This window comes from Lactuca sativa, chromosome 2 (assembly GCF_002870075.4).
Source record: "Lactuca sativa cultivar Salinas chromosome 2, Lsat_Salinas_v11, whole genome shotgun sequence".
In the NCBI taxonomy this organism is placed as follows: Eukaryota; Viridiplantae; Streptophyta; class Magnoliopsida; order Asterales; family Asteraceae; genus Lactuca; species Lactuca sativa.
In genome coordinates, this window is record NC_056624.2 from 210013499 (window position 1) to 210041094 (window position 27596).

Consider the following 27596-nt stretch of genomic DNA (forward strand, 5'->3'; position numbering starts at 1 on the left):
CAGAATATCACAATACACAGATAAGCACATAAGTCATCTCAGTCACACAAAGATACCACTCATGGTAAGTATAATGACAAGACTCACCTCGTAAGCTAGCGAATAAAAGTCTCGTACTCAGAAATCTTGAACTAGCTTCCGCCTAACACATTGGATAGTTATTTCTAATTAATACTCTACTCATACTCAAATATACCAAAACTTTCTCTCTAACTATTGGAATAGGTAAAAGAACATTTTACCCCTCCATGGTCTCCATTACTCATGTTAACCAAACCCTAAAGTCAACAAAAGTCAAACTCGAGTCAACAGTCCAAGTTTGACCTAACTCGCCGATTGCACTCATGCGACTCGTCGAGTCCACTCGTTCCTCATAAGTCTCGCGAAGGTCTAGCTCGTCGAGTTAACCCCTAACTCGCCGAGATATTCCATGGTCCAGCTCATCGGGACAAACCCTAACCGAGTCGTCGAGTAAGCTCATGGACTCGGCGAGTCTCTTCGATCAGATTTCTCATTCAGACGTTTTAAGGTAGATCTATCACTCCAAACACTAGATTTACCATCCTAAGGCTCGATGGTCACGTAAAGCTTCGATCTTGTGACATCCCCAAATTTATCGGCTAGAAAAGACTGATTTAGTTTATGCTTTTAAAATAAAATCAGAGTAATCTTTCAAAAGATGTTGCGGAATTTGTTCCAAAAACAAAATATAATAAAAAAAATTCAAAGTATTTCTTAAATAAATATATTTTCATTATATAACAAAACCTCGGGATGTCATGTTCTGATACAGACCAAAAGCATAAACAATATATTATAAGCCTTACAACAATTTTACATCTACTGACCTATAATCCAAAATATGTTGTCATCGTCCAACTATGCCCTTGTTTCTCTACCTGTAATATAGAAAACTGAGTGGGTCAGGCTTGGGAGCTTGGTGAGCATATAGGGTTTTCAACCCACAAATGATAAATTTATTAATTTCATCAACCAACAATAAATTTATTAATTTCATTGACCAACTATAACCTTGATTACCTGTTCCCATTATCCTCACTTTACTTCCCTAAAACACTTATCATAAGAGATCTAGCCTAAGGATTTTCATCGTGGTGACAACACTGCTTCGGGGTTTCCTCAACAATTTATGTCAAATAGGTACGAAGTACATCGTCGTCAGGGTTTATAGAACAGGCACTAAATCCATAGTTGTCAGGTCCATAGCTGCTAGGCTTTATACAACATGTGCCTTAGACCCGTTCCTACTGGAGGAAAACTCACCTCGTGTGACTGACTGCTGCAACTTTGGGTGAGGAATCTCTGTCTGCTGCTCATGCGACTCTCCGACTATAAATTTCCATAAAAGTACTTAGTCAAAAACTGATAACTACTCTTAGGGTAAAATGACCATTTTACTCCTGCCTAAAGTCAACATCCTGGTCAAAGTCATCATCCAGTTGACCTGACTCGCCGAGTTGGTTCACCAACTCGTCGAGTCCCTATTCTTTCATATGTTCCCACCCCGACTGTACTCATCAAGTCTAACAAGAACTCGACAAATTCTCCTTCAAACATAACATCAGGACTATCTTCATCTGGCTCGCCGAGTTCATCCTTGAACTCGTCGAGTTCGTCTTCATGGGTTGGGAGATTGCCTTGGACTCATAGAGTGTGTTCATCCACTCGCCGAGTCCCATGGTTTCCAAGTCCATAACTACATCTATTTCGTTGAGTCCTTCTTTTGGACTCATCTAGATCCCTTCTAAACTCAACTGGGTCCCTTCGAATCATAAAAGGTTGGACAACCAAACCCCCGACTCGCCAAGTCTCGAGAGCGACTCGTCGAGTCGACTTATGTCCAAGTCCATAACTCGATTTCTGTTGTGCAAATCTCATCCAACAGGTAGATCTGGGATCCTAAGGCCGATATAACAAGTAAAGTCATGAACTTTATGTCCATGCATGGGACTTTTAAGCTCAAAAGACCAAAAATAAGGTTTATTACATGCATGGGGTTCTCATGGCCATAGAGATGGCACCTTTATACCATGAGGACCCTCCAAGGTTCCATATCTAAAGCTTCTACCCTACATTACACCCTAGAATCCAAAATGACATGGAAATGCCCCCAAAGATGTTGGATTAGTGTCTAAGTCCATAACTATTTTGGTATGTACTTGACCCGATGGTGCATGGTCCTTTTGGGTTGCCTTCACCAAAGCAACTTGAATGGAGAAATAAATAAAGAGATAGAGGTTATTATGATTTATTAATATGTTATAAGAATAATATATTAAAGGAGAAATCATATTTGTTTAATTAATATTGGTCGATAATTAATTAACAATTAGTTTTGTGATCAAATGTAATTAATTAAACTAGAGGGGCTGATTTGTAATTATGTGATAGTTAGAAAATAAGGTAAGGATTATCTTATAAGTATGGTGAACGAATTTAAGGTTGGAAAGTCTTAGAATTCGAGTATGATAAGGATTCAAGGATTATCTTATTGGTTGCTTAATGGATAATCAACTAGATAAGGATAATGACTGAAACCCTATCTCTACACCTATATAAACAACCCCAAGGTCATGAATTCGTGTATCCCTTCCCAAGAAGTCTTAGATACGAATTCTAACCTCTCTCCTCTCTCTTTATACCTTCTCCACTTGCTTATGGTGTTTGTAAGCCATTAGAGGAGTGACACTTGTGACTCTCTGCTTTCCAAGGTCAATTCAAGGAAGAATTGGATTGTTATTGCTACATAACAATCAAGCATGTACAATAGAGAAACCTAGATCCAAGCATTAGGGTTTGTATGAGCACATAGGATGTCTTATGACCAAAACCCATCAGTGGTATCAGAGCCTTGATTGGTTTCTATTGTATTGATGCATATTTGATCGAAATAAGCACTGAAAATCGATTTTTTAGAGTTTTGAAGGTTTGACTCGCCGAGTCACTTGGTGAACTCGCCGAGTCAGCTGGACTCGACGAGTCCAAGCCCAGACTCGACGAGTCAAAGTGTCTGACAGCTCGTTTTCGCGATTTTCTTCCTGTTTTGGTTTTGGATAATTACCATAAACTCGTTTTTGTGATAAAATCCGAATTTTTTCATTATTATGTGATTATCCTTACCTAAATAGAAGATAATTGTCAAAATTTAGATAATCACTTGTTTTATTGGATAAAGTTTGATTATTTGTAATTTAGATTTGAATTATCTCGTGAAATAGTTTCAATTTATCCCTTTAGGTTTTATAGTTTAAATTTGAACCCAAAAGTTTTGTAGTTTTGAAATTTAAATGGTTGAAACCCTAATGTTTTGAAAAAGGTTTCAAAAACTTGCCCTCAAGTTTTGGAATTTAAATTTTGATTAAATGGTTTAATTTTGATGTATATTTAAATTCTAAACCCTAATGTATTGAAATGTTTCAAAACTTGCCCTCAAGTTTTGGAATTTAAAAGTTGATTAAAAGTTTAATTAGGAATGTTAAATTCTAAAACTCTAGTATAGTTTTGAAAAAGTTCAAATCACACCCTTATGGTTTTGTTAATTAATTAAGGTGTATAATTAAAAGAAGTTTAATAAATCCATAAAAGTTTAGGTTTACAATTTAATTGAATTAAAGGTATAATTGTTAAATTAGACCACCTAGTATTTTGAAAGTATAAAATACACCCTATACTATATATAACATTAAAAGTCTAACATTATATATATGTATGAGTAAAAGTCAGTCTTACCGTTAGTAGGCCTCATTCACGAAGCTAGTCTATAAGGGGTGTTTAAGGAAATTGCCTATAAAATGGCGATTGAATGGGTATCCACTCTTACCCACCGCACTCTTGACTAGTGGAGGGTCGTTAGCCGAATGGGTAGGATAGGACGAAACCTTCCATTATAAGTATAATGAATTATAAAAGTAACTAAATGTTTTCAAAATTCCCCATCTTAGTTACTTAGGCAAAAGTGAATTGATGCAATTCCATGAAATTACACTTTGTGCCCTTGCGAAGACGTTAGTGGAGCGTGTGTGGTTAACCGGCACACTAAATGGTTCTAAGCAAAGGTAGTAAAGGGTGACTCAATGTTTGTCATAGTTCGGTGGAGCGTGTGTGGTTTACCGGCACATCGAATAGGTGACTGTAACATGTGAGGGCACCATGTAAGTTTGCATGGTTATTCACACCCACTTTGTGATCCTCGGCATCCCAGTCACAAACGAGAGGGGCATATCGAGATTTAAACATGCCATTGAAAGTTCAATGAATCTCAAAGGATCTAGGAGTTTTCATAGATTTAAAACTTAAATTTCTTTTTCGTTTTTCGTGGTGGAAATTAGTGAATCGTCATTCACTTACCTTCAAATGTTCTGCAATTAGGGTTACGACATCCCTCTCCCGAGTTGTAGAATATTGTGTTGGGTCCTAGCCTTAGTATTTCATTTGGGTGACTTACTAAGGACTCAATCTATCAACTAACTTGAATTTGTTTTTCTCCCGTTTTGTAGATGTCAAAGTTCGACAACTATGGTCTTCCCAAATCCCGTGGAACAAGCATTCCACATGAAGATGGTATTCCACGATTCAATCGAGGAACGAGAAATCATGCTTCACTTCCTCCTCCTCCTCCTATTGTTCTCCCCAACCCACAAGATCGAAGAATTGAAAGGTTCAATATCACTAAAGCCCTATTGGAAATGAAACATGAAGATGGTAAACCCGTGTGTGCCCACGTTCTAGGAATGAAATCACACATTGATAGGTTGATAATGTTGGGTGTGTCATTCCCAGATCAGTTGGCTGTGAATTGGGTTTTGCAGTCACTTCCTGAATCATATAATGAGTTCAAAAGAAAGTATTATGATGAATCATGACGACAACCTCATTGACCTAACTTACATGCTCATTGCTGCTGAATCAGAAATGATTTGGCAAAGCAATGGAGCGTATTTGTTGGAAAAGTCAACCGACCATGCTTCCGAGGACGTTCTAGGAGAACCAACCTGCGTTTACTGCCAAAAGAAAGGGCGTTGGATACAAGTCTGCCCAAAGAGCCTGAAGAGTCCAGAAGATGGGAGAGTCAAAGAGTATGGCTGCGCTTCAGGTAAAATCCACTATCTAACTCCATTAAGTTCCTATTCATTAATTCTTAATACATAGTGTAATAAGATTGCATTTGAATATTTTACAGGATCGGTGAAAAGAAAGAAAGCTTGGTGAAAGAGCAAGATGAATCTAATCACAAGGAATGGATCTTGATCGCATGGACTTGAAGATTAGATTTTGATCTTAGATAGTTATGATAAAGTTGTTAGAAAATTTTCTTTTGAAACACATAGTTTTCAATGGATTTTGCATTGTAAGGACAAATGTTTTCCGCTGCTTTTATAAATAAAATAAATTTTCGTTTGACTTATTTATTTATTTGTTTATTTCCTTGCAATGAAATCGTTATGAAAATTGGTGTTTGCATATTTCTACAACAAATGGATAGTGTTTATGGAAAAGTCGAGAATTTACCAAATAGGGAGAGTTTCTCATCGCCCAAGTTTCAATTGGACAGAAACTTGGAATCATGCAACGTGGATGCACGATGAATGAGAAATTTCGTATTTGGAAATTAGACTAATTCATTGACAAAGAGTCAAGTGAAGGACTAGGAGATCGAGTACACAAAGTTGTGTGTTGATCAAAATCCACCATAAGAGTAACAAGATATTCGTCATAATTTACTAAAGGTTTAGTAAATATGATTATACTTATAAGATTAAGTGTAATTCTGAATTGATTGAAAATGTTTAAATCAACAGCAGAACGAATAAGAAGAGTCAAGTAGGTAGAAAGATAAAAGTTTCTCCATTCTAAGAAGAAGGGAGAGTAGCTTTTATGCTTTATGATAGGTCTTAATGATTATGAACCATATCTCAATTGATCCTCTAAGTGAATCTTAGTACAATTGTATGTCTAAGAAGAGGAATCAAGAATTGAAGAAATGGTTAAATCAAAAAGCCAATCATACTTCGTTCCAAAACAAGTCTTAAAGTTAAGATTGTGACAATGAGTGAAAAGTATTAAGAAGGTTTAAAACATTCATTAAATGTGGTAAGTTGTGATGTTTTAGATAAGACAAAGACCAACTAGGACCAATTTATGATGAGTTTTGATAAAAGCTACACTAACTCTTGAATATTTGTTTGTCAAGAAATGTTTTGACAAGAGAATGTTATATGTCAAAGAGTCAGTGGGAGTCTTAATGGTCTTGAAAGGTTTTAAGAAACAAATCAAATAAACCTTATCGATCATCACTAGCACACGAGTTGAGGTTTACAACCTATCGTGTTAACATTATTTTGATTCTGTGCCAATCCAATCGAGTTAATTATGCATGTGATTTCTATGAGTTCTCATTTTGAAAGCATAAAAGGCAAAGCACCTTAATCAATGAAAGGTACATTGATAGGAGAGGGTGAGCTGCTTAACTACTTGGAAGACATGGTGGGCAGCTGTGCTACCATAAAGGCAAGAAATCGAGATCAAGAAAGTTCGATCCATAAGAGTTTGAATTTGTCGTAAACTTTGGTTTTGACAAATTCACATGGATAGGAACACATACACCGCTCAAATCTAAATGTCATAAGATTTCCTCCTTCATGAAAATGATTGTGAGGAAATGCTTTCACTAAGAAAGATTTAAGAAGATAGTGATTGTAAAATTGCATTCTCGAATTCGATTATGGTTACGGTATCCCTTTCCATAATTTGAATTGTGAGGTTTGGCAATCAGTCTTAATTGTTTAGACACACATATGAACTATCGAAGGCAAATGTGTATAAGTTCAAGAAACCTTGATAAAAGATTATCAAAGCACTAAGTATTAAAAACATGAACTTAAGAAATTCAATAAGTATTGTTTTCTGAAAGTTAAGATGTTTATGAATACATGTCGAAGCTAGTGGGAGCATAAGTGTTATGTTTTATAATAATCATCATGATAGTGGGAGCATAAATGTTATGATTGTATGATTATTAAGGAAAGTATTGCAAGGTTAGCAATATTAATTATAGAAAACATGAGTCATACTTTGCAAAGTCGCAATAGTTGAAAAGTTGTTTTGCTATAATTAAGGGAGAGAATATTATGCTTCATTTCAAATCTAAAGGTTTAGGTTGAGAAATGTTAATAAAATTTAGTCAAAGGTTCATAGTGTGTTCTTAAAATTTCGATTATGATTACGGCATCCCTTTTCACAATTCGAATTTTGAGAACATAGCAAATAAAACATTATGCGTCGTGTCCCATACGCTTCGGGTATAGGATCGATTGCAAATGTTTTAATGTTTGACCATTCTAAAATTTTCCAAATGTCGAGCGCATTTAGAGGGAAAAGGGACTAGAATTGGTTTTGACTAAAATAAGTAAACAACTATCAAAGGACAATCCAAGTTCGACGAGGATTGGTCGCTTGTGAGTAGTTGGAAGTATAGTATTGGAAAATATGGAAATGTTTCCATATTGGATGGACCATATCAACATCATTACGAATAGATAAGATTCTATTAAGAATAAGTTGTCATATGGAAAATATGGAAGCGTGTCCATATTAGGAATTGAATATTGAGAAATCTATGACTATATTAAAAACTTCTATGCAAAAGGATGTTCAAAGAAAGTACTTTGAGTGAGAGACATCACATCTATGGAATTATTTTGTAACAATATCCGATAGAAGACTTTGTAATATCATTGGCAATGTCTTTGTGACTTTGATGCAGTGACATTACGAAAGGATAGTTGCATAGAATGTTAGAATCTAGCATATTCTATAAGTAACAAGAATTTGATATTCTTTAACTTATGAAAAAAGGATTTGGAGTTGAGAAATGAGAATGATTGGAAATGTGTTCAATATGATCTATTTCACAAAGTAAGAACCATAGGTAAACATTGTGTGCATGCTAGGAGCATGGGACAAATATTGTCATTCAAGTAAGAAGTTGATTACCCGGAACTACAAATAATGAGTAATCAATATGGTAATAAATAAAAGGTGTTTTATTTATGCTCAAAGGGTTGAGGCCATATGGGATTAGTATTATTCTTGTGTTTCACATTTGCATGTTTTGACTTCCAGAATAATTGAGTTTATTAAGAATAATCGAATTATTCAAACGGGCCACGGTCGTTCATATGTTGGAAGTAGATATGAATGAAGACTGTCGTGAATTGGTGTGTGGATTGTCTAAAAGAGTATTAGACATAAGCAAATGTTTGCTGCAACGTTCATGAGTGCTTATGAATGTGATTTGAGCATTGGATTAGACCCACGCTCACTTGGATCACTCCATGAATTGTATCACGAGTGATTGGTGAGACGATAACATCTTATATTCTTGAAACCGAGATGTGTGAGTTGTATCTTGCGAATCAGTTGCACATTGATAATATGTAAACGCACTAGTAACTTGGTGTTATAAAACATATTGTTGTGTGTGATTTGGTGCGTGAGTGCAAGCGAGCATTGTATCAAAGTTTATCCGTTCCTTTTATTCAAAGTAGAATAAAAGCGATATCTTTGGGCCCCTCGATGGTTTAGTGATGACATACGTAAATGCTCGGCCGGGCTAGGGCTAATTTGATTTGTTCAATTAGTCAGTCGTCATAAATCAGAAATCGAGATATAGTACAAAGAGAATGATTTGAAATCATATCTCATACGATATCCAGAATGGAGGAATATATGATCTCTTATCTAAGGACACGCGTATTTGATATGATCAGAGTTGACAGCGGCTTTGGAAAGCTACGATTGCAGATCGGGATCCGAAGTCATACGCAGAATAGTTATTAGACTTATCCAAGTGGGAGACTGTTGGATTAGTGTCTAAGTCCATAACTATTTTGGTATGTACTTGACCCGATGGTGCATGGTCCTTTTGGGTTGCCTTCACCAAAGCAACTTGAATGGAGAAATAAATAAAGAGAGAGAGGTTATTATGATTTATTAATATGTTATAAGAATAATATATTAAAGGAGAAATCATATTTGTTTAATTAATATTGGTCGATAATTAATTAACAATTAGTTTTGTGATCAAATGTAATTAATTAAACTAGAGGGGCTGATTTGTAATTATGTGATAGTTAGAAAATAAGGTAAGGATTATCTTATAAGTATGGTGAACGAATTTAAGGTTGGAAAGTCTTAGAATTCGAGTATGATAAGGATTCAAGGATTATCTTATTGGTTGCTTAATGGATAATCAACTAGATAAGGATAATGACTGAAACCCTATCTCTACACCTATATAAACAACCCCAAGGTCATGAATTCGTGTATCCCTTCCCAAGAAGTCTTAGATACGAATTCTAACCTCTCTCCTCTCTCTTTATACCTTCTCCACTTGCTTATGGTGTTTGTAAGCCATTAGAGGAGTGACACTTGTGACTCTCTGCTTTCCAAGGTCAATTCAAGGAAGAATTGGATTGTTATTGCTACATAACAATCAAGCATGTACAATAGAGAAACCTAGATCCAAGCATTAGGGTTTGTATGAGCACATAGGATGTCTTATGACCAAAACCCATCAAAAGATGCCAAGGTTGAATCCCCAATTTAGATCTAACACATAGGAGGTCAAGATAGGGGCTATTTACCTCAAATAACTGGACGTCCAACCATAACTCTGGATCAACTGACTTGCTTCTTGATTCACTAAGCTTTCCTTTTCTTCTTCTAACTTCAAATCACAAGGAAAGGCACAAATTTCTGAAGAATGCTCACAACTGATTAGGTTTTCGAGGACAAAGCTTGAAGGTGATGGAGGCTGGGGTGGAAGCCTCATAAGATGTTTAAATAGGGTGCAAACCCTCCAATTTAGGGTTTCACTCAGTTAGCTCCTACTCGCCGAGTCGGTCTTCCGACTCGTTGAGTAGGTCACTTAGTCCCCCTCGACCCAGAGTCGATCCTACTCAACGACTTGGGTATCCAACTCACCGTGTCCAAGGGTAAAATATGAAGTTTGGCTTAAATTTAAATGCGTACCAGAGACCGGATGTTACACAACTATTTCATATACCCATGTTTTACCCAACATTTTTGTAGATATAAAATACATATAAAGTTTAAATCATTTAAAACTTGTATAAATCATTCATTCAACATCCATCTCAAATAAACAAACAATATATATTCACACACCACATATTTTATATAAAATATTTCATATCTATGTGTAAGATGAAAGTGACTACACACTCACATGATTTAACGATAATCGGGTAGCACTTCGTTTCTTAAAACGATCGTGTCTGATAAAACCAGGATGTTTTCCCAAAAACCGGGCTTCACGCATACAAAGTTTCAGATCGAAAACTCTTTTTCTCGGGATGTTCGGGCTCTCCAGGGCTTGCTTACGATGCTAGGATGATATAATATTTCTTGTAACAAAAAGGAAAGTAGAATGTGATAGGAGTAAAATTTTGTAACCAAAAATCGGCTGGCCTCAGTCACTCTTTATAGGGGTTGAACACTTGAGTTACGTTGGGTGTAACTTTAGAGTACGCTGGGTGTACTCCTTCTTCAACCAGTACGATGGGCGTATGAGAGGATCATATCGAAAGTGTTAAGGCTACGAAACGTGTCTCTCATGTGAAGAAGTAGGGCTACGTGGCCAATCTCGAACCGTGAACACGAGTACGCTGGGCGTACTCCGAATTTTCAAACTTCAAAAATTCGTAACTTTCGCATACGATCTCCGTTTTTGACGTTCTTTATATCCACGCGTAGGTGAGATTATGCTCTATAACTTTCATTTAGACTCTGTCGGCTAATTTTGACTTTATTTTTAAAGTTATATTTTTAGCAGGCCGAGACATAAAAAGTTCGTTAAAAATTCATATCTTCTTCATCCAATGTCCTTTTTTGTTTGTCTTTTTACCGTTAAACTACTATCGACGAGATCTTCGATTCTCCTTTAGGTTGTTTCTGCTAAAAATCACTCGATCTAAAATTCGAGTTTCGGACTGCATACTGCTAAGTTGAAACTTAGAAAAATCATAACTTCCTCATACGAAGTCAGATTTGGGCGTTCTTTCTATGCACACTCTTGGTTTAACGTATACTACGACTTTCATTTAGATTAATAAGGCTAAAAAGCACTTTATCGTAAATTCACTTTTTACGTCATACATCGTCGTGCCGGTTCTGTCGCGAAACTTCAACAGGTCATAACTTCTTCGTTATAACTCGGATTTCGGTATTCTTTATATCTTCGGAATCCTTGTTTCACCCACTACAACTTTCTTCATAGATATCGAATTTATCTAATATTTATTTTCGATGCTTATTTTTATCCTTAATTTATTAAATCATAATAATTAAGTTTAAAGCACATTACACTCGTTTAGGGTTTCACTTCACAACGTCTACTCGGTGATTCGAATCTCTAACTCATCGAGTAGATTATTAATCCCACGTGGCACAACACGACTCTACTCAATGAGTTGTAGCACCAACTCGTCAAGTTGCTCAATAGTCCTCAAAAATAAATAAATAAACAGTATACCTGGAAGTCCGGATGTTACATTCTTTTACGGGAAAATATGGCCTAATGTAATCCGGTAGATACTCCTGTCGACATAGATGGGAAGCTCAGTAGCACCACAAGGGAATTGATTGTTGATCCCACTATTTATCGCAGTCTTGCTAGTGCCTTACAATATCTCACGCTCACACGTCCAGATATTTCATACATCGTACACAAATTTGCATGCATATGCATGCTCCACGGACGTCACACATGAATGATCTAAAATGCATTCTAAGATACATTAAAGGTACAATTGACATGGGATTATACTTGCATCATAACACGGCCTCCACTCTTACTAATTATACCGATGCTGATTGGGCCGGTTGTCCAGACACACGATGATCTACTTCTGGCTATTGTGTGTTTCTGGGTGACAACTTACTATCATGGTCATCCAAGCTTCAAACGACCGAATCCCGTTCTAGTGCTGAGGTGGAGTATAGAGGCGTCGCTAACGTTATTGCAGAGATTTGCTGGCTCAAAAACCTCCTTCTTGAACTTGGTCACCATCCGACAAGCGCGTCTCTAGTTTATTGTGACAACGTCAACGCCATTTACATGTCGGGAAATCCAATTCTACATCAACGAACCAAACACATTGAGATTGATATACATTTCGTATGAGAGAAGGTTCAATGCGGTCATATCAGGGATTTACATGTCGCATCTCGCTACCAAATAGTTGATATATTCACAAAAGGGATACCACGAGTACTTTTTAATGACTTCAGATCCAGTCTAAGCATTTGTTGTCCTCCTCTTTAGACTGAAGGGGTATATTAGACTAGGAAATTCATTATTGTAAACTATGTGTTACCAAAGTGTAAATTGTATATCTATATGTACATATTATTAATGCAATATACGAGAGGAGTTTTTTTTTGGCCAAACTCCATTAATAAATTTATCCATCATAACCATTCAGCCAAATCAATCCCAACTTTTTATTGTTTTCTTTTAATTTTCTTTTGTTCTCACTGTTAGGGACGATCAATCGATATCGAGTCCCAATCATGGACCAGTCTGGTGCTTATATTATGCTAAATTTAGTATCCAGTATTTTTGGTACCGATGCAAATAAAAACTAAAAAAGAATCAATACTACAAGAAATAAGGTCATTACCGGCGATGCTATTATCAGCGAGATGAGACATATACACATAACACGTATCTCATAGAGAATAAATCATATCTATGAGGTAGAAGAAAGTGAATATACATTCACACATATAACAACAAAATATACACATAACACGTATTTCGTATAAAATACTTCATAATTATCTATTAGAAGAAAGTGACTACACACTCACTTGATCAGAAGATGATCGGACAGCACTACGACTTGTAGAAGTAGTATCATTCGGTGAAACCGGGAGATCTTCACAAAAATCGGGCTTCTCGCAGGCAGAGCTTCGGCTCGGGAATTGCACTTCTCGGGATCTTCGGGGCTTCGGGACTTGCTTCGGGGCTCGGGAATGATACCGGGGCTTCGAGATAATTCTGGAACGAAAAACGAGGCAAAACGGGAGAGAGAGAGAGAGAGAGAGAAGAGAAAAGGAGCAAAATGGTCGGCTGCCCTCGCATCCTTTATATAGGGGCAGAAGCCTTGCATTACGCTGGGCGTAATGCTCAGCTACGAGGGGCGCAGTGCTTCGGAAACGTCACTGCATGCGTCATCGGAGCACTCGAGTGCGAGGCAGGTCACGCTTTGGTGTATGCTGGGTGTATAGCTTTACGCTAGGCATAGTTCGGATAGGATCAGCGACTCATTCGGATAAGCTTTGGTATGCGTGCCACGATCTTCAAAAATTCATAACTTTTGCATACAAGCTCTGTTTTCGACGTTCTTTATATCCACGAGTAGGCGAGACTAAGCTCTACAACTTTCGTTTAGACTCCGTTGGCTAATTTTGACTTTATTTTTATTTTAATATTTTTAGTAGGTCAGGACAGGAAAGCTCCGTTATAAATTCATAACTTCTTCATCTGACGTTTATTTTTGCCTGTCTTTTTACCGTTGCACAACCATTGACGAGACCTTCGATTCTCATTTAGATTGTTTCGGCTAAAAACCGCTCGATCTCAAATCGAGTATTCGGGCTGCATACTGCTAAGTCGAAACTTCGGAAAATCATAACTTCCTCATGCGAAGTCAGATTTGAACGATTGTTTTAAGGACGCTCTCAGTTTAACGTATTCTACGACTTTCGTTTAGATCGCTAAGGCTAAATATCGCTCTATCGCAAATTCACTATTTACGCTTCTCGGTATCGTGCCGGTTCCGTCGCGAAACTTCGACGGGTCATAACTTCTTCGTTATAACTCGGATTTCGGCGTTCTTTATATCCCCGAAATCCTTGTTTCGACCACTACAACTTTATGTAAAGATATCGGACTTATCTCATACTTTAATTTTGACGCTTATTTTTATCCTTTATTAATTATATCTTTATAATTAAGTAATAAGCACACAAATACACATAATTCACATAGAATTTAAATATTTCATTTTTATTACTTCAAAAAGAGTTATAAGGGTTAACCCAGACTATTACATCAACAATAATGTCTAGCCTGCAAACGCGGGCGTTACAGTTTCTGTATGTAGTTGTATAATCAACAGTTTTATGTTCCAACTTTTTAATGTTTTGTCTCTACTAATTTTTTGTTATTGATTTTATTTTGCAGCTTGCTAATAATGGTTGTGGTTTAAAATTTGTTGGTGTCTCACCTAATAATTACCTAAGGGAATCAATGTAAGAAAAATTAAATGTTTTGGCAATATTATGTTTAGAGAAATATAGGTTAGACAAAATTGATTTCGATAATATTACTAATGATTTTGCATCTTTAAATCTTCAAGAGAAGCATTTTGGTTAGTTGTTTTTGTAAATGGTGTGGTTATATTATTAATTCAACTGTTTCATACAAAAAAATATTATTAATGATTTTTTCTAAATGGTGTCTATTTCAAATATTTATTATATCATGGCTTTGGTGGGCCTTTTTTTCTTTCTTGCCCCGGGCCCAAAATATATATGGACCGGCCTTGAATATGAGAATCATTCTTATTCTCAGTTAATCATTTATGTTTGCCACAAAACTTTCCATCGTACCGGCGGAAAAAGCAAATGAATACATGTGTATTTTCAACCAAACATGTTTCCTTAAATTATGGTAACCGTTATATATATATATATATATATATATATATATATATATATATATATATATATATATATATATATATATATATATATATATATACAAACATAGTTTTTTTGTTTCTATTAATTTTTAAAGAGTTATTTTTGTCGAAAACGATTTTAAATATATCAAAATTCATAATTTTTTTATTCTCTATAAATAACATCAATATTGATATAGTTTTAAAATTATATATACACACACACACACACACACACATATATATATATATATATATATATATATATATTATTAGTTTCAGCTCTTATTATTCATAAGTGAATAAAAATGCATCAGATTTTTATTACAGTACATTCATTAATCACTTATGAATAAAAAATATGCTTAATTTTTTTTACAGTTTAAGTATCATTAATATATGAATATACCATGTAATAAAATTGTTACAATTTACATCTGTTCTGGCCACATGTTATATTCACATACGAATAAAACGTGTATTAACTCTTCTCACAAGTTATATTTATATATTAATAACACATTTAACAAAATTTTGTTACAGTTCATTTGTTATTCATATATGAATAATGAGTTTGAATTTTTTAAAAACTTCGTCTTTATCAAGATAACATTTATTCATATATGTATAACAAATGAACTATAACAAAAATCTGATAAATGTTTTATCCATATATGAATATAACATATGTCAAGAGCTAATACACGTTTTATTCATATATAAATATAACATGTGACGAAAAATGATGTAAGAAAAATATTTTAGATAAGAAATCTCTATTACGTGTTATATTCATATATAAATGATAGTTAAACTGTAAAAAAGATTAAGCATATATCTTATTCATAAGTAAATAATAAATGTACTGTAATAAAAATCTAACTCATTTTTATTCAATTATGAATAACGAGAGTTGAAACTACAAAAATAAATAAATAAATAAATATTTTATCTTAAAACTATATTACACTACTAAAAAAGGCATTATAAGACTCGCAAAATAGGACCCGGTTTTTGGAAAACCAGGATATATTATGTAAAAACCAGGACCTAAATGGGGATAAGCTATATGACCCACAAATCAAGGAGTTTTGCGACACACAAACACGTTTATATCAGTTTATATTATTAACTAATGGTTGGTTATTTAGAATGTCTATATTAACATAACTTCTTTATCAAAGCATACTTTTTTGTATTGAATTTGTGTTTTGGATGTAAGTTTAAGTTGTCTTGGTGGTTAATTGTAACATAATGTAATTTTGGATGTACAATTTGTTAGTTATTTTCATAAAAGAAACTATTATAAAAAAAATCAGCTTTCTTTAAATAACCCGGTTATTAGAAAGGAGCTGATGCAGATGTGATCGTTATAAGACCCAGTTTTGAGTGGTAGAACCTTGTCTAAATCTCCTTGTGTGGCCTAGTTCTGTGGACTCTGATATCGTTATATGTCCCGGTTGTTAAAATAAAACGTGTCGTTTTTATATTAATAGAACCCAATTTTGAAACCGGGTTTTATTGTTATTTCACATAGGGCTCGCCGACAATAAGACCCGGTTCAAAACCGGGTTATTTAACTTATATAACCAGGTCCTATAAGATTTTTTGTAGTAGTGGATGTCTACTTATAGTGAATAAAAAAATTATGAATTTTGATATATTTAAAATAATTTTCGATAAAAAATAGCTCCTTAAAAATTAAAAAAAATTAAAAAACTATGCTTTGTATAAATTAAGGTAATGATCATCATAGTTTAAGGGAACATGTTTGGTTTGAAAACACATGTGTATCCCTTGCTCATTTATGTCGATACCTCCAAGTGTTTTGCGCAATAAATGTAATTAAACCCTCGTGTGTGTGTGTGTGTGTATATATATATATATATATATATATATATATATATATAGAGAGAGAGAGAGAGAGAGAGCTAGATTCAAGTGTTTAAACTAATTATTGTGTTATTGTATGCATGAATATGGGTCAATCAAAATTAAATGAATAATTAAATAATTAAATAAATAAATAAGGGTAATAAAATAATTTTATAAATAACTTCCACAAATACTTCCTATAATTATGCTAGTTATTTTGACTTTGACCTAATTTCTTCTCGTTCTTATATACGCCATTCACTATCAAAAACCCTATTCCACCATTAAAAACACTTCCACCAACGACCACCATCAACACAAACACATGTCTAAATATGGCATAGACCACCGCAGAATCCAATCTTGTGTGCCTCCTTCGCACGTCTCTACTCTCCATCCATCTTACAGGCCAGCAGCGCTACCATTGCCTCTTCGAACTACCCCTCATTTTTCTCCAATACCGAACCCTAATTTTCAGAACTACGGGGTTCAATGTCAAGGCCAGGTCCAATCCAGGTTTAGTCGTAGGTGTGATGATGCAAGTGCCCTCGCATGCAAGTGGCGCGATGTCTTCGATTCCATAAATGATGCCGCCACAGTGCAAACAACACAACATGTCCAGCAACCAATGAGGATGTATGCGCCAATGCCTAATGGTTATCAAATGGTTGTTCCCTAAGGCACAATGAATCCTGTAGGTGGGTCATTTATATTTTATTTGTATTGATTGTTCGTATTTTATTTTGGAATATATAATTGACTTACTGTTGATATCTAGCTGCAAAAAAGTGGAAAAAGCCTTTAAATTTTGGTCATGGGTGGTTGATATATTTGTTCTTTTTGTATGTATACAAATCATTATAGGAGTCTGTTTATACATGTGTGGATTTAGTCATTATTGGTGATATTAGCTGTGAAGAATTACGAGCTGCTGCATATGATGATGCAAAACGTGGGATGAACATTCAATCAGTTGTAAGTTATCAAATCAATTACAATACGGTTATTTTCGTCAAATTCTGATTCAATGTCAATTAAGGAGGGTGAAGTAGTTGCGGTCGATGGAAGTTTCGGCGGTGGCTGGAGATTATGAACGAGGGTAGGAATCGATCTTTAGCGAGCCCCTCCTTATTACATTGTTCGTCACTGGCAGTCCAATCAAGGGGAAGAAGAATGGATCGAAGGCAGATCGGATGGGGTTGCACGTGTTTGGACTGCACATAAAAATTTGATAGTTGAGACCCAAGAACTTGAGGGATATGCTTTTCTACTTTCGCATTACAAGGGCAACAAGTATCTTTCCAGTTTTTCCCTTTTGTACTGATACCACAAAAACTTGTAAATACGTGTTTGATGTGGATATTGGAGATGGTGAACCTATTCGCAAATTTCCATATTCTGTTGATGCACATAATTCCGATTCTGTTGGAATGGAAGAATTCCAATTCTGTTGGAATCTAAACTACATCTGATTTTGTTTTGACAGAAGTTGATGCTTGAAGAACGGACCGCAAATTTGAAAGTGATTCTAAGCATTCTCAGAGAATATTATTCTTACATGATTTGATTCATGACAGTTATTTTCGTTAAATGTCTAATTTCATGGATGATCAAGGAAAGAGTTATTCTTTTGATAGAATAATCTACAATAGAATGATAGGAGTATATGTAATAATATATTCTGATAGAATATTCAGGTCGAATAATATACATATTTTTTATTTGTTATTAGTGAGTATTTCATTATCATAGACTATTATATAAAGTTTTTACTTTTTTAAGAATGTAATGAAAAATTTGAAGTTGTATCCAAAAATGTGTTATTAGTCGGTGTTGGCATTCTCATACAATATCATTCTAATAGAAATATTTATCCTAAAATTAGTAGAGAATATGATTCTAACAGAATAAAATCGGGTTTAACTAAAAAATTACGTTATTATTAGAATTAAAGTAATTAAAAAAATTAGAATTTCAAAATCAAGAGAGTTAATTATCCCAAAAAAATATGGAATTTTCCTTTTTTAAATTTACCTCAATTGTCTAAAATACCCTTAGAATGAAATTAGATGATATTTTTCAATTATCTTTAATTTAATAATATATGTTAAACACTTGCTTAAATTAAGTAAAATGATTGGCCCACATTTATGCATACAGTAACACAATAATTAGTTTAAATAAAATAACCTAAGCCTATATATATATATATATATATATATATATATATATATATATATATATATATAGAGAGAGAGAGAGAGAGAGAGAGAGAGAGAGAGAGGTAGGTTCCGTTGAGATTAAAAACAAAAATAAAGATCTTGAGATTCAACCTCAGCCACATATTTCACATCTGTGCTGACTAGGGTTGGAAGCTAAATTCAGTCTTATAATAACATAAGAAAGTCGTGGAGTGCATAAGCCCCTTTAGAGATAGGGGCTACTCCCGCAGGCCCTCTTGGTGGGGAACCTCTTCTGCCACGTGAGGCTGGTGAGAAGGCCCGGGAAGCACCCAATGCCCGAGGGAGGCGTTTGCCTCCGGAGTGACGAGTGCTCGGCAAGCACAGCCAATCACGAAGGCCAGAGCTGCGGGGCAGCCCATTTTTAAAAACAGTACTGAAACGGCCTTCACTCCGAGGAAGCCGGCCACCCTAGACACACTAATACTCCGACGTACCGATGCGACAGACATGTTATAATCATAAATGATTATATGGTGCCTCCCATTTCTTTCTCCTCCGCCAACATCCCCACCACCACAACCGCCACCGCCACCACCACTACCACCACCTCTGACATCATCCGACCCCACTACTATCAACTTTGTCACTTATACCATCGTCACATCTGCCATCACCACCTATTCTACTACTAATTGTCATAATGATTATGCAATCTGTGAATAGAGATATACGTATAATCATTTATGATTAGGCATACCCCACTGTTGTCAGTACGCTGGAGCGTTAGAGCGGCAAATGAAAAATATGTGGCTGATGTTGAATCTCAAGATCTCTATTTTTTTTTAATCTCAAGTGAACCGTCACACACACACACACACACACACACACACACACACACACACACACACACACACACACATATATATATATATATATATATATATATATATATATATATATATATATATATGGGAAAAGTGAATATGTGGCTATTATATATGTAATATTATGTATAGAACCATCAGAATTTACTTCATTTTGATTAAAAAAACATAATTTTTTTCATTGTTAGCTTCTTTCTATTGCTTTTGAGCTCATATTATTTCTGATTTTATAATTTATCCCCAACATCTATGTATTTCGAATGTGTTGTTTATATTAGACCTCTAGTAGAATTTATAACTTTCTTTGACGTCTACCATATGTATACTTGTATGGTTCTTTTTGATGTGCTATGGGAAGAAGTTTATTGGATTTTTAATGAACAATTTCAATATTTCATTATAGTTTTCTATATTAAATTTGAATATGAAGTCTTATAGGTAATTGATAATGTATTCTTGTACATGATTTGTGATGTAAAATTAAATATTTAAAACTCAATAAAAATATTTACAAAGCCTATCATGTAGTCTTATGGATGATACAAGATGGATTGTAGAGAGATTTAGTTGCATTTTGTTAAAACTATGTATTTTTTGATGATTTTATATCTAATATTAGATACATAATAGTCACATATTACTTAAAATGTAAATAGGGTGAAAACATAAAAACACTACTTTTACGATATTAGTTTGCAATAAATTTTATATGCACAACTTTATATCATTATTTAGCAAGGAATAAATGGTTACTCACAGGTTAAAACTAAAATTGGAATTTACATTATGTCGCATCGGTAAATATTAATATTAATCAAACGTTAATATTATGTATTAAAATTACTTCAACAATACGCATATACAACATTCATTGCAGAATAATAACATAAACATAATGTTTTTATGTTTTCACAGTATTTATTGTTTTTGTTTGAACTTACTTATACTCACGTATTTGCATATGCACATATGTATTTGAAAAAAAAAAAAAAAAACATTTTTTTGGTTTTTTGAATGGATGACTTAGACATAACTATGTGTTTGTTTGGTGTTGTTTTATTAGTTGTTGTATATATATATATATATATATATATATATATATATATATATATATATATATATATATATATATATATATATATATATATATAGGTGCAGAAATACAAGACCAAAAACATATTTACTTCAGTTTTTTACTGTCCGGATGGAGTAATCCAAAACTATGTTCAGGAGTTAAAGCTGCATTTATATTGTATGGTTGATGAACTTTGAAATATATGAAAATTCGTTCTATCGACCTGTCAATGATGTAGTGATATTAACAGCAGAATATTGTTGTGTGGTGGGTGCAAGCAGGTGGAGATCAGGCTCGGTGAAAAAGGCAGGTGGTTTAGGCTGAGGCAAGACACCATCATTACCAAGCATCAACACCACAGATGACATTGTCGGCCTATCTTCTGGCTGATTCTGCACACATAACAGACCAATGTGTATTGACCGGAGCACCTCCAAGATGATGCATGACTCCCTTAAAGATCCACTAACCAGATCAAGACTCTTGTCGTCTTTATACAGTCTCCATGCCTGAGTGATATCATCATCATATGTAATAAATCACAAGCATATACAATCGATAATCACACATAATAGTCAATAATAATAGCAGGAAACCAAAAACATCAGATTTATTAAACTTACATGTCCAAGAAGGTTGTCGCCGTGTTCTTGAGAAGAGAATTCTCTGTTTTTCATCCCACTTACTATTTCCAGCACCAAAACACCGAAGCTAAATACATCTGATTTTGTTGAGAAAATCCCGTGAACTGCATACTCTGGGGGGATATAACCACTGTAAAGAATTTGACAGATCAGTTGATATGGCGATATATCTGAGACGCAGTTAAAATTAAGTGGTTTGTGATTCTTACTAAGTTCCAACCACATTCTTTGTGTTAGATCCAGTTTCGTATCCTTTAAATCTTCTAGCCAATCCAAAATCTGATATCTTTGGGTTCATGTCATTGTCCAACAAAATATTACCAGCTTTAAGATCCCTATGTATGATACGAAGGCGGGAATCCTGATGCAGATAAAGAAGCCCTCGTGCAATTCCACTGATGATGCGGAATCGGTGATTCCAATCAAGCATTGAACTTCTAGTTTCATCTGTATGAAAATTAACACATGTTAAGTATATAGATTTGGCTTGAAACTTTACCATTTGAATAGATTCTCACCAAATAAAATTTGATCTAGGCTTCTGTTGGGCATGTATTCATAAATCAACATGATTTCTTTTTTTTGAGCACAGAATCCAAGAAGCTTCACAAGATTTCGATGTTGAAGTCTGTGGATACATCTAACTTCATTTTTAAATTCGTCAAGTCCTTGTGTAGATGTTTCTGATAGTCGCTTCACAGCTATTTCTCTCCCATCTTCCATTACACCCTAAGGATTTTGCCAACAACAAACATTTTCATTCATATTTTTGATATTTATTTCTCTTATATATACAAGCAATATAAATTAAATCAGGCGCATATTAATATATATATATATATATATGTTACCTTGTAAACCGGACCAAATCCACCTTGTCCTAGCTTATTGTCGATGGAGAAGTTATTGGTCAACTTAGATACTTCAGAAAAGCTGAAAAATGGCAACTCTACATCTTTATTTTGGCCTCCATCTGTATAGTCTTCACAAAGGGTCTTCATCAGAGTACCTACAAAGTTATACATTCTTAATTAATTATTATGCGTTCTTAATTTTTACCTCAAGGAATTGATTGCATTACCTTGAATTTGTGCATGAGACCATTTCTTCCTAATATACACTACCACAGCTAGGCATATAAGAATAAAACCAATTGAACTTCCAAGGGCCACTTCGATTACTTTTTTCTTGTTAAAGCCAGATTTTATGCCTGAAAGATATAACACGTCAAAGAAAGATTACTATGTTTCTATGAATGAGAAATAATTTTTTTTATCCACCTGTTAACTCAGATGCTGCCATTCTTATGTAAAGATCTTGATCTTCATCGGATTCTCTGATATCCATCAGATCATTAAACCATAGCAAACATCCACTTCCACCTCTTCTAATATCCACATTTGCATAAGCTGTACAAGAGCAATTCCTCTTGCATTCCCTTTTACATTCTCCAAGGTTCATGCTAAGATTGTACCATGATTTCCTGGTATCTGGAAATTTCAAACCTGAAATTGCCTGAAAACCATCTTCATTCCCACATTTTAATGGTTTTTTACGTTGACAACCACCTGACCAATCTCCTGCATTCCATTCTTTTGGGTGTTTTGGTTCAAACCCTTCCATACAACTACAAACAGGTGAACTGTTTATGTTACAGCTTCCATATGAACCACAGAGTCCATATGGTGCACATATGTCAACCGTTGCAGCCAAATATGGGACCCACCCTTGGGAGGGATCATCCCAGTTTAACCTCATTTCGTGGCCTTCAGGACCAATAACAAGCCTTGAAAGAAATGAGGTATTAATAAGATTATATATAAAATACGCCTCTTTCTCATTCAAAACAAAGTCATATCTGTAGATAGGATTTGGCTTACTAGGTAAACCATTTGTCCTAACACCATTCCATGGTCCAAATCTTAATGTTATAACTGAACCTCGTCTCTGAAATGATTGTGGATATCCATTTGTATCCAGCCAAGTTACATACAGGCCTGGAGAAGGATCATCTAGACTCTTCCAAGATGTCAAGCATCTGTTTATTCCTGTAATAAAATCCTTCCCGAATTTCATTCCAGATAGCAAGGTGTCAGTAGGGTAATCAAAACTTTGCCAGATAGGATCTTCGTCTGTGCTACTCATGTTATCATGCACAACAAGGTTCCCAGAATCTAGAAGCTTTGCGACTATATTAACATTAGTGACAGATAATGAGGAATTTGATGACCAAATCAAGGTATTATTACCATTGAGAAGCAGAAGTGTTCCCATGCTATTGACTTTGAACACACCAGAGGTATCAGTAAGTGGAGTCTCTCTGTTAGCAACCCATACAACTGTCTGAGGAAGAATCTTTTTATACCATATCCCCAAGTATCGATACTTGGAGTTACCAGGGGTAAAAAAGCCAAATTCAAACATTTCACCATCTGAAACAATCGTGTCATTGTCTCTTATTGCTTTATCTGTGGTTATGGTGTCCACTGCAGAAGAAATTGTTAAAAGTAAGAATAAAACACTGGACAAGAACAGAATATTTGGGAAACTGCTCATTGATGTGTTGTGCAGCCTTCTGTTTCCTGGAAGATTTGCAGCTAAGAAAAAATAATCATGGTATCAATTATTTGATTAAAATTCTCTCTTTTTTGTTCAGTCAAAGCACTGCATTTTATGTATTTTGCAGCCTCCATTTCAAGGAAGACTATTTTACGGGTAAGAACTCAATTATTTGATTAGAATTGTCTATTTTCCGATTGAAGGAACATAGACCCACAAAGAAATTAAATGTTCTCCAATCTTGATAACCATTTTTATAAATGTGATCATAAAGACAAGAAGGATTGTGTTTGTTGACCTGGTCTTGTCTCTGTGTCATTATTGATAACATAAAGGTGTGTCTTCTTCTCTGAGATACTTGTCCCAGCATGAGTGTGGAATCCATAACAGAGGTCTCAGGTTCAAACCTGGGCATCAACTTTTTTGCTCTTTATTTTCTCCAGCCATTCTTGCTTTCCCAGCTTTGATAGTGACTACTGTGCTGCAACTTGGTATTGAAATCATTTTGTTATTATCTTTATTAAAGAAAATGTACATCTTAACATTTGATAGATAAAACTTCTAGGTTTTTCATAATTTTAAATTTGATATCAAGTCTTTCACATCTTATGTTAAAAACTTTATTTACTTAGGATGATTGCAATGTGATATTAGCATGTTGTTTAAGAGTTAAAAACATTCATGTATAATTTGAGAACTATGCATGTGCACCAACTATCGAATGCAAATTTTCAAACTTAATAATGTGTTCGTGGAATTTTTATTTAAATTTAAATTTTAAAGAGTTTAGTTTAAGCAGATAAATTTTCCCTTATTGATATGTACAATCCCAATTTCTTTGAATTAGCAGTATCATCTGTAAACCATTTAATGTAATCATCATTTATTATGTGGAAATTATTCGAATTCATATGATCTGCTTTTAAAGTGTTAATTATTTGTTAAACCATCACTTTCCCCAAATTTACAATTTATCTCTAGGTTATGAATTAAGAGGAACATAACATAACGTGGAATTTATGTTCATTTAGTTCTAAACAAAACTGATTTTCTTAAAATTCTTACATTCCTATAGGAATAGATTATCTCCAAAACCTAATTAATCACTCACGCACACCGGAACATCATCGAAGAATTAAAAACACAAAAATACAGAAAATAAAATAAAAAATGGAGCAACTCACCTCAGCAGAAGATATAGCAGTGGCGGCGCCGACGAGGAAGTGTGACAGTGACCATAGAGTTGAATTTTGTATCGAAAATAACTGAATTCAACCAACTCGTTCGTGAAATGTCAGCAAATGTCGTTAATTTGTGGTGGAAGTGGAAGACGTTAACGTCGTTGGCGGAGTTCATACACAACTTGTCAACCAAAATCAAATGGCTAAGACCATTTCCATTTCCATTCCCATTCAGAATCAAACAAACCCAATCCAACTATCGTTCTTAGAAACTAATTTTTCTCAATTCCCCCATAACCAACTTAATTCAAATTTTCAACCCAATAAAAACCAACCCATGCCTATATTTTATTAAATAATATAATGTATAATTATTTCTTTATTTACTAAAAATAAATATAAATATTAAAAAAAATTGTTTATATTATATATTAGATGAGTTTATTGAAAAAAAAATAAACAAACATAAAGATCTAAGAATTTAAAAAATGTAAATTTATAAGAAACAATAAAATATTTAATTATTAAAATTGAAATGCTTATTTATTTTTTAAATTTAAATTAATAATTTAAATAAACAAACAACTAAAATAATTGGATTCAATTTAGAAATTTAGATATTTAAAAATTATAATGAAAATTGTATAAATGAATTGGATATACATTTATTACATTTAAGTATTATATGAAATTTAATAAAATAGAAAAAATCATAAAATAAAACATGGATATAATTTATATAAATTTACCACAAAATGACATGGGGCAAAATGCATAATAAGATGATAAGTGACAAAATTATTTTCATCTATTTATTAAGAAGGATGGTTTTAGTCTTTCTAATTGATATTTTAATATGTTTTTTTGTTCAATACCCAACATGAAATGATAAATATACCTTTAATTGATTTTTTTAAATCTTTTTTTACTTATTTTTTATTATTATTTTCATTAAACCATAAAAAGAATCACCACCACCAGTCAACCAAGAGGAGTCGCACCACCGCCATTTCTATTGGAATTCAACTTAAACGTGGCAGCTCAGAAATGGACATCAGTGCTTACCTTATCAACACTGTCACTCTCACCAGTGTTATCCTTACCTTCATATTTTAGATATCAAAATCACCATCACCATCATTTGAAAAACCTTAACCTCATCGTGTATGTAACACTAACCCTAACACAGATCTGGAAAAATCCTCTGTCACTACCATTTTAATGTCTACTTTCCAGAACCCTAACTTCACCGGTGACACCGACTAATCCCCTCATCTTCTTAATTCTTCACATTCTCCCCTATAGTGGTGGCTATAGAACCATATTTGTCTCCAGTTTGATCTGTGAGAAAAGTGGTGGTGGTGGTTATAGAATAAGATTCGGAGTTAGAGATGCTCGATGTTACCATGGTGGGTGCATGCATTAGTTAATGGAGGTGTAGCGTTGTGCTAGTAACTAAAAAATGGTGGTTGTCAAGTTAAAGATGTTCGATGTTATCATGGTGGGTGCAAGCAACGATGTAATGGAGGTGTAGGGTTGTTTTGGTAATTAAAAATGGTGGTTGTCAATGTAGTTTTTTTTTTACATGATAGGGTAGTGGCAGATTAGGTGGCGAATTGTCACACCCCCAAACCAAGGATGGCGGAAACGTTCGAGGGTGTAACGACCCAAATTTTTTTTTTGATATTACTTTAGAAAACATTAATAAATAAAAACATTGTCTAAATAAAAAGAAACATTGTTTGTTCACATCATAACACATTGCAACCATGTTCTCAAAAGCCAAACCGTACATCCCATCAAATATCAGAGTACAATCCCAGTAAATCTCATAAATGCGGAAACCGAAGAGTGTGTGTATGACGTGCCGCTACCGCGCCGGCTCCTTCCCCTTCGATGCAGAGGTACCTGAAAACAAAACTGTAAACGTAAGCACAAAGCTTAGTGAGTTCCCCCAACGTACCGCATACCATACAAACACATAACATATATACTGCCAGGCTATTCTGGGGTGCCTGACTACCCGGTACGGCCATTCTGGGGTGCCGACCTACCCATACGGCCATTCTGGGGTGCCGTCTTACCCGTGTCAAGCCATTCTGGGGTGCTGACTACCCATCGGTCCTAACAACCGATCCTCGGGGACTATTTCACCCCTACTACTACGATCACATATAACATAACAAGCCAGCATGCATACATATCGTCACATACTGTCAGACGTATCTGGGGTGTCTGACTACCCTTCGGTCCGAACAACCAAACTCTACTACCATCACATACAGCATATCATGCTAGCATATAACATGTCAGGTACTAGCGAACTTAGATGATATCACAAAGACAATCATCTATCATACAACTCCTACTGGTGGGTCGGCATTGTGGCCTTAGACCCACCGC

At 34.6% G+C, this 27596-nt stretch overlaps 1 protein-coding gene across 4 annotated transcripts; it reads right to left on the minus strand.

Annotated features, from left to right (window-relative positions):
- Positions 1 to 20899: 20899 nt before the first annotated feature.
- On the minus strand, positions 20900 to 25502 carry LOC111906235 (G-type lectin S-receptor-like serine/threonine-protein kinase At4g27290). Of its 4 annotated transcripts, none has more exons than XM_023901957.3 (9): positions 25197 to 25502; positions 24311 to 24493; positions 22734 to 24050; positions 22535 to 22663; positions 22305 to 22462; positions 21972 to 22182; positions 21663 to 21900; positions 21433 to 21583; positions 20900 to 21318 (listed from the first exon to the last, which is right to left on the minus strand). In XM_023901957.3, exons 3-9 carry the CDS (start codon positions 24007 to 24009, stop codon positions 21025 to 21027), a joined length of 2457 nt encoding a protein of 818 aa, XP_023757725.1. In that variant the 5' UTR covers positions 24010 to 24050; positions 24311 to 24493; positions 25197 to 25502; the 3' UTR covers positions 20900 to 21024. The 4 variants fall into 4 exon arrangements, with proteins under 4 accessions (XP_023757725.1, XP_023757724.1, XP_023757727.1 ...); XM_023901956.3 differs by having other exon boundaries at positions 24311 to 24499; XM_023901959.3 differs by having other exon boundaries at positions 22734 to 23939; positions 24311 to 24499; positions 25197 to 25501.
- Positions 25503 to 27596: the final 2094 nt, after the last annotated feature.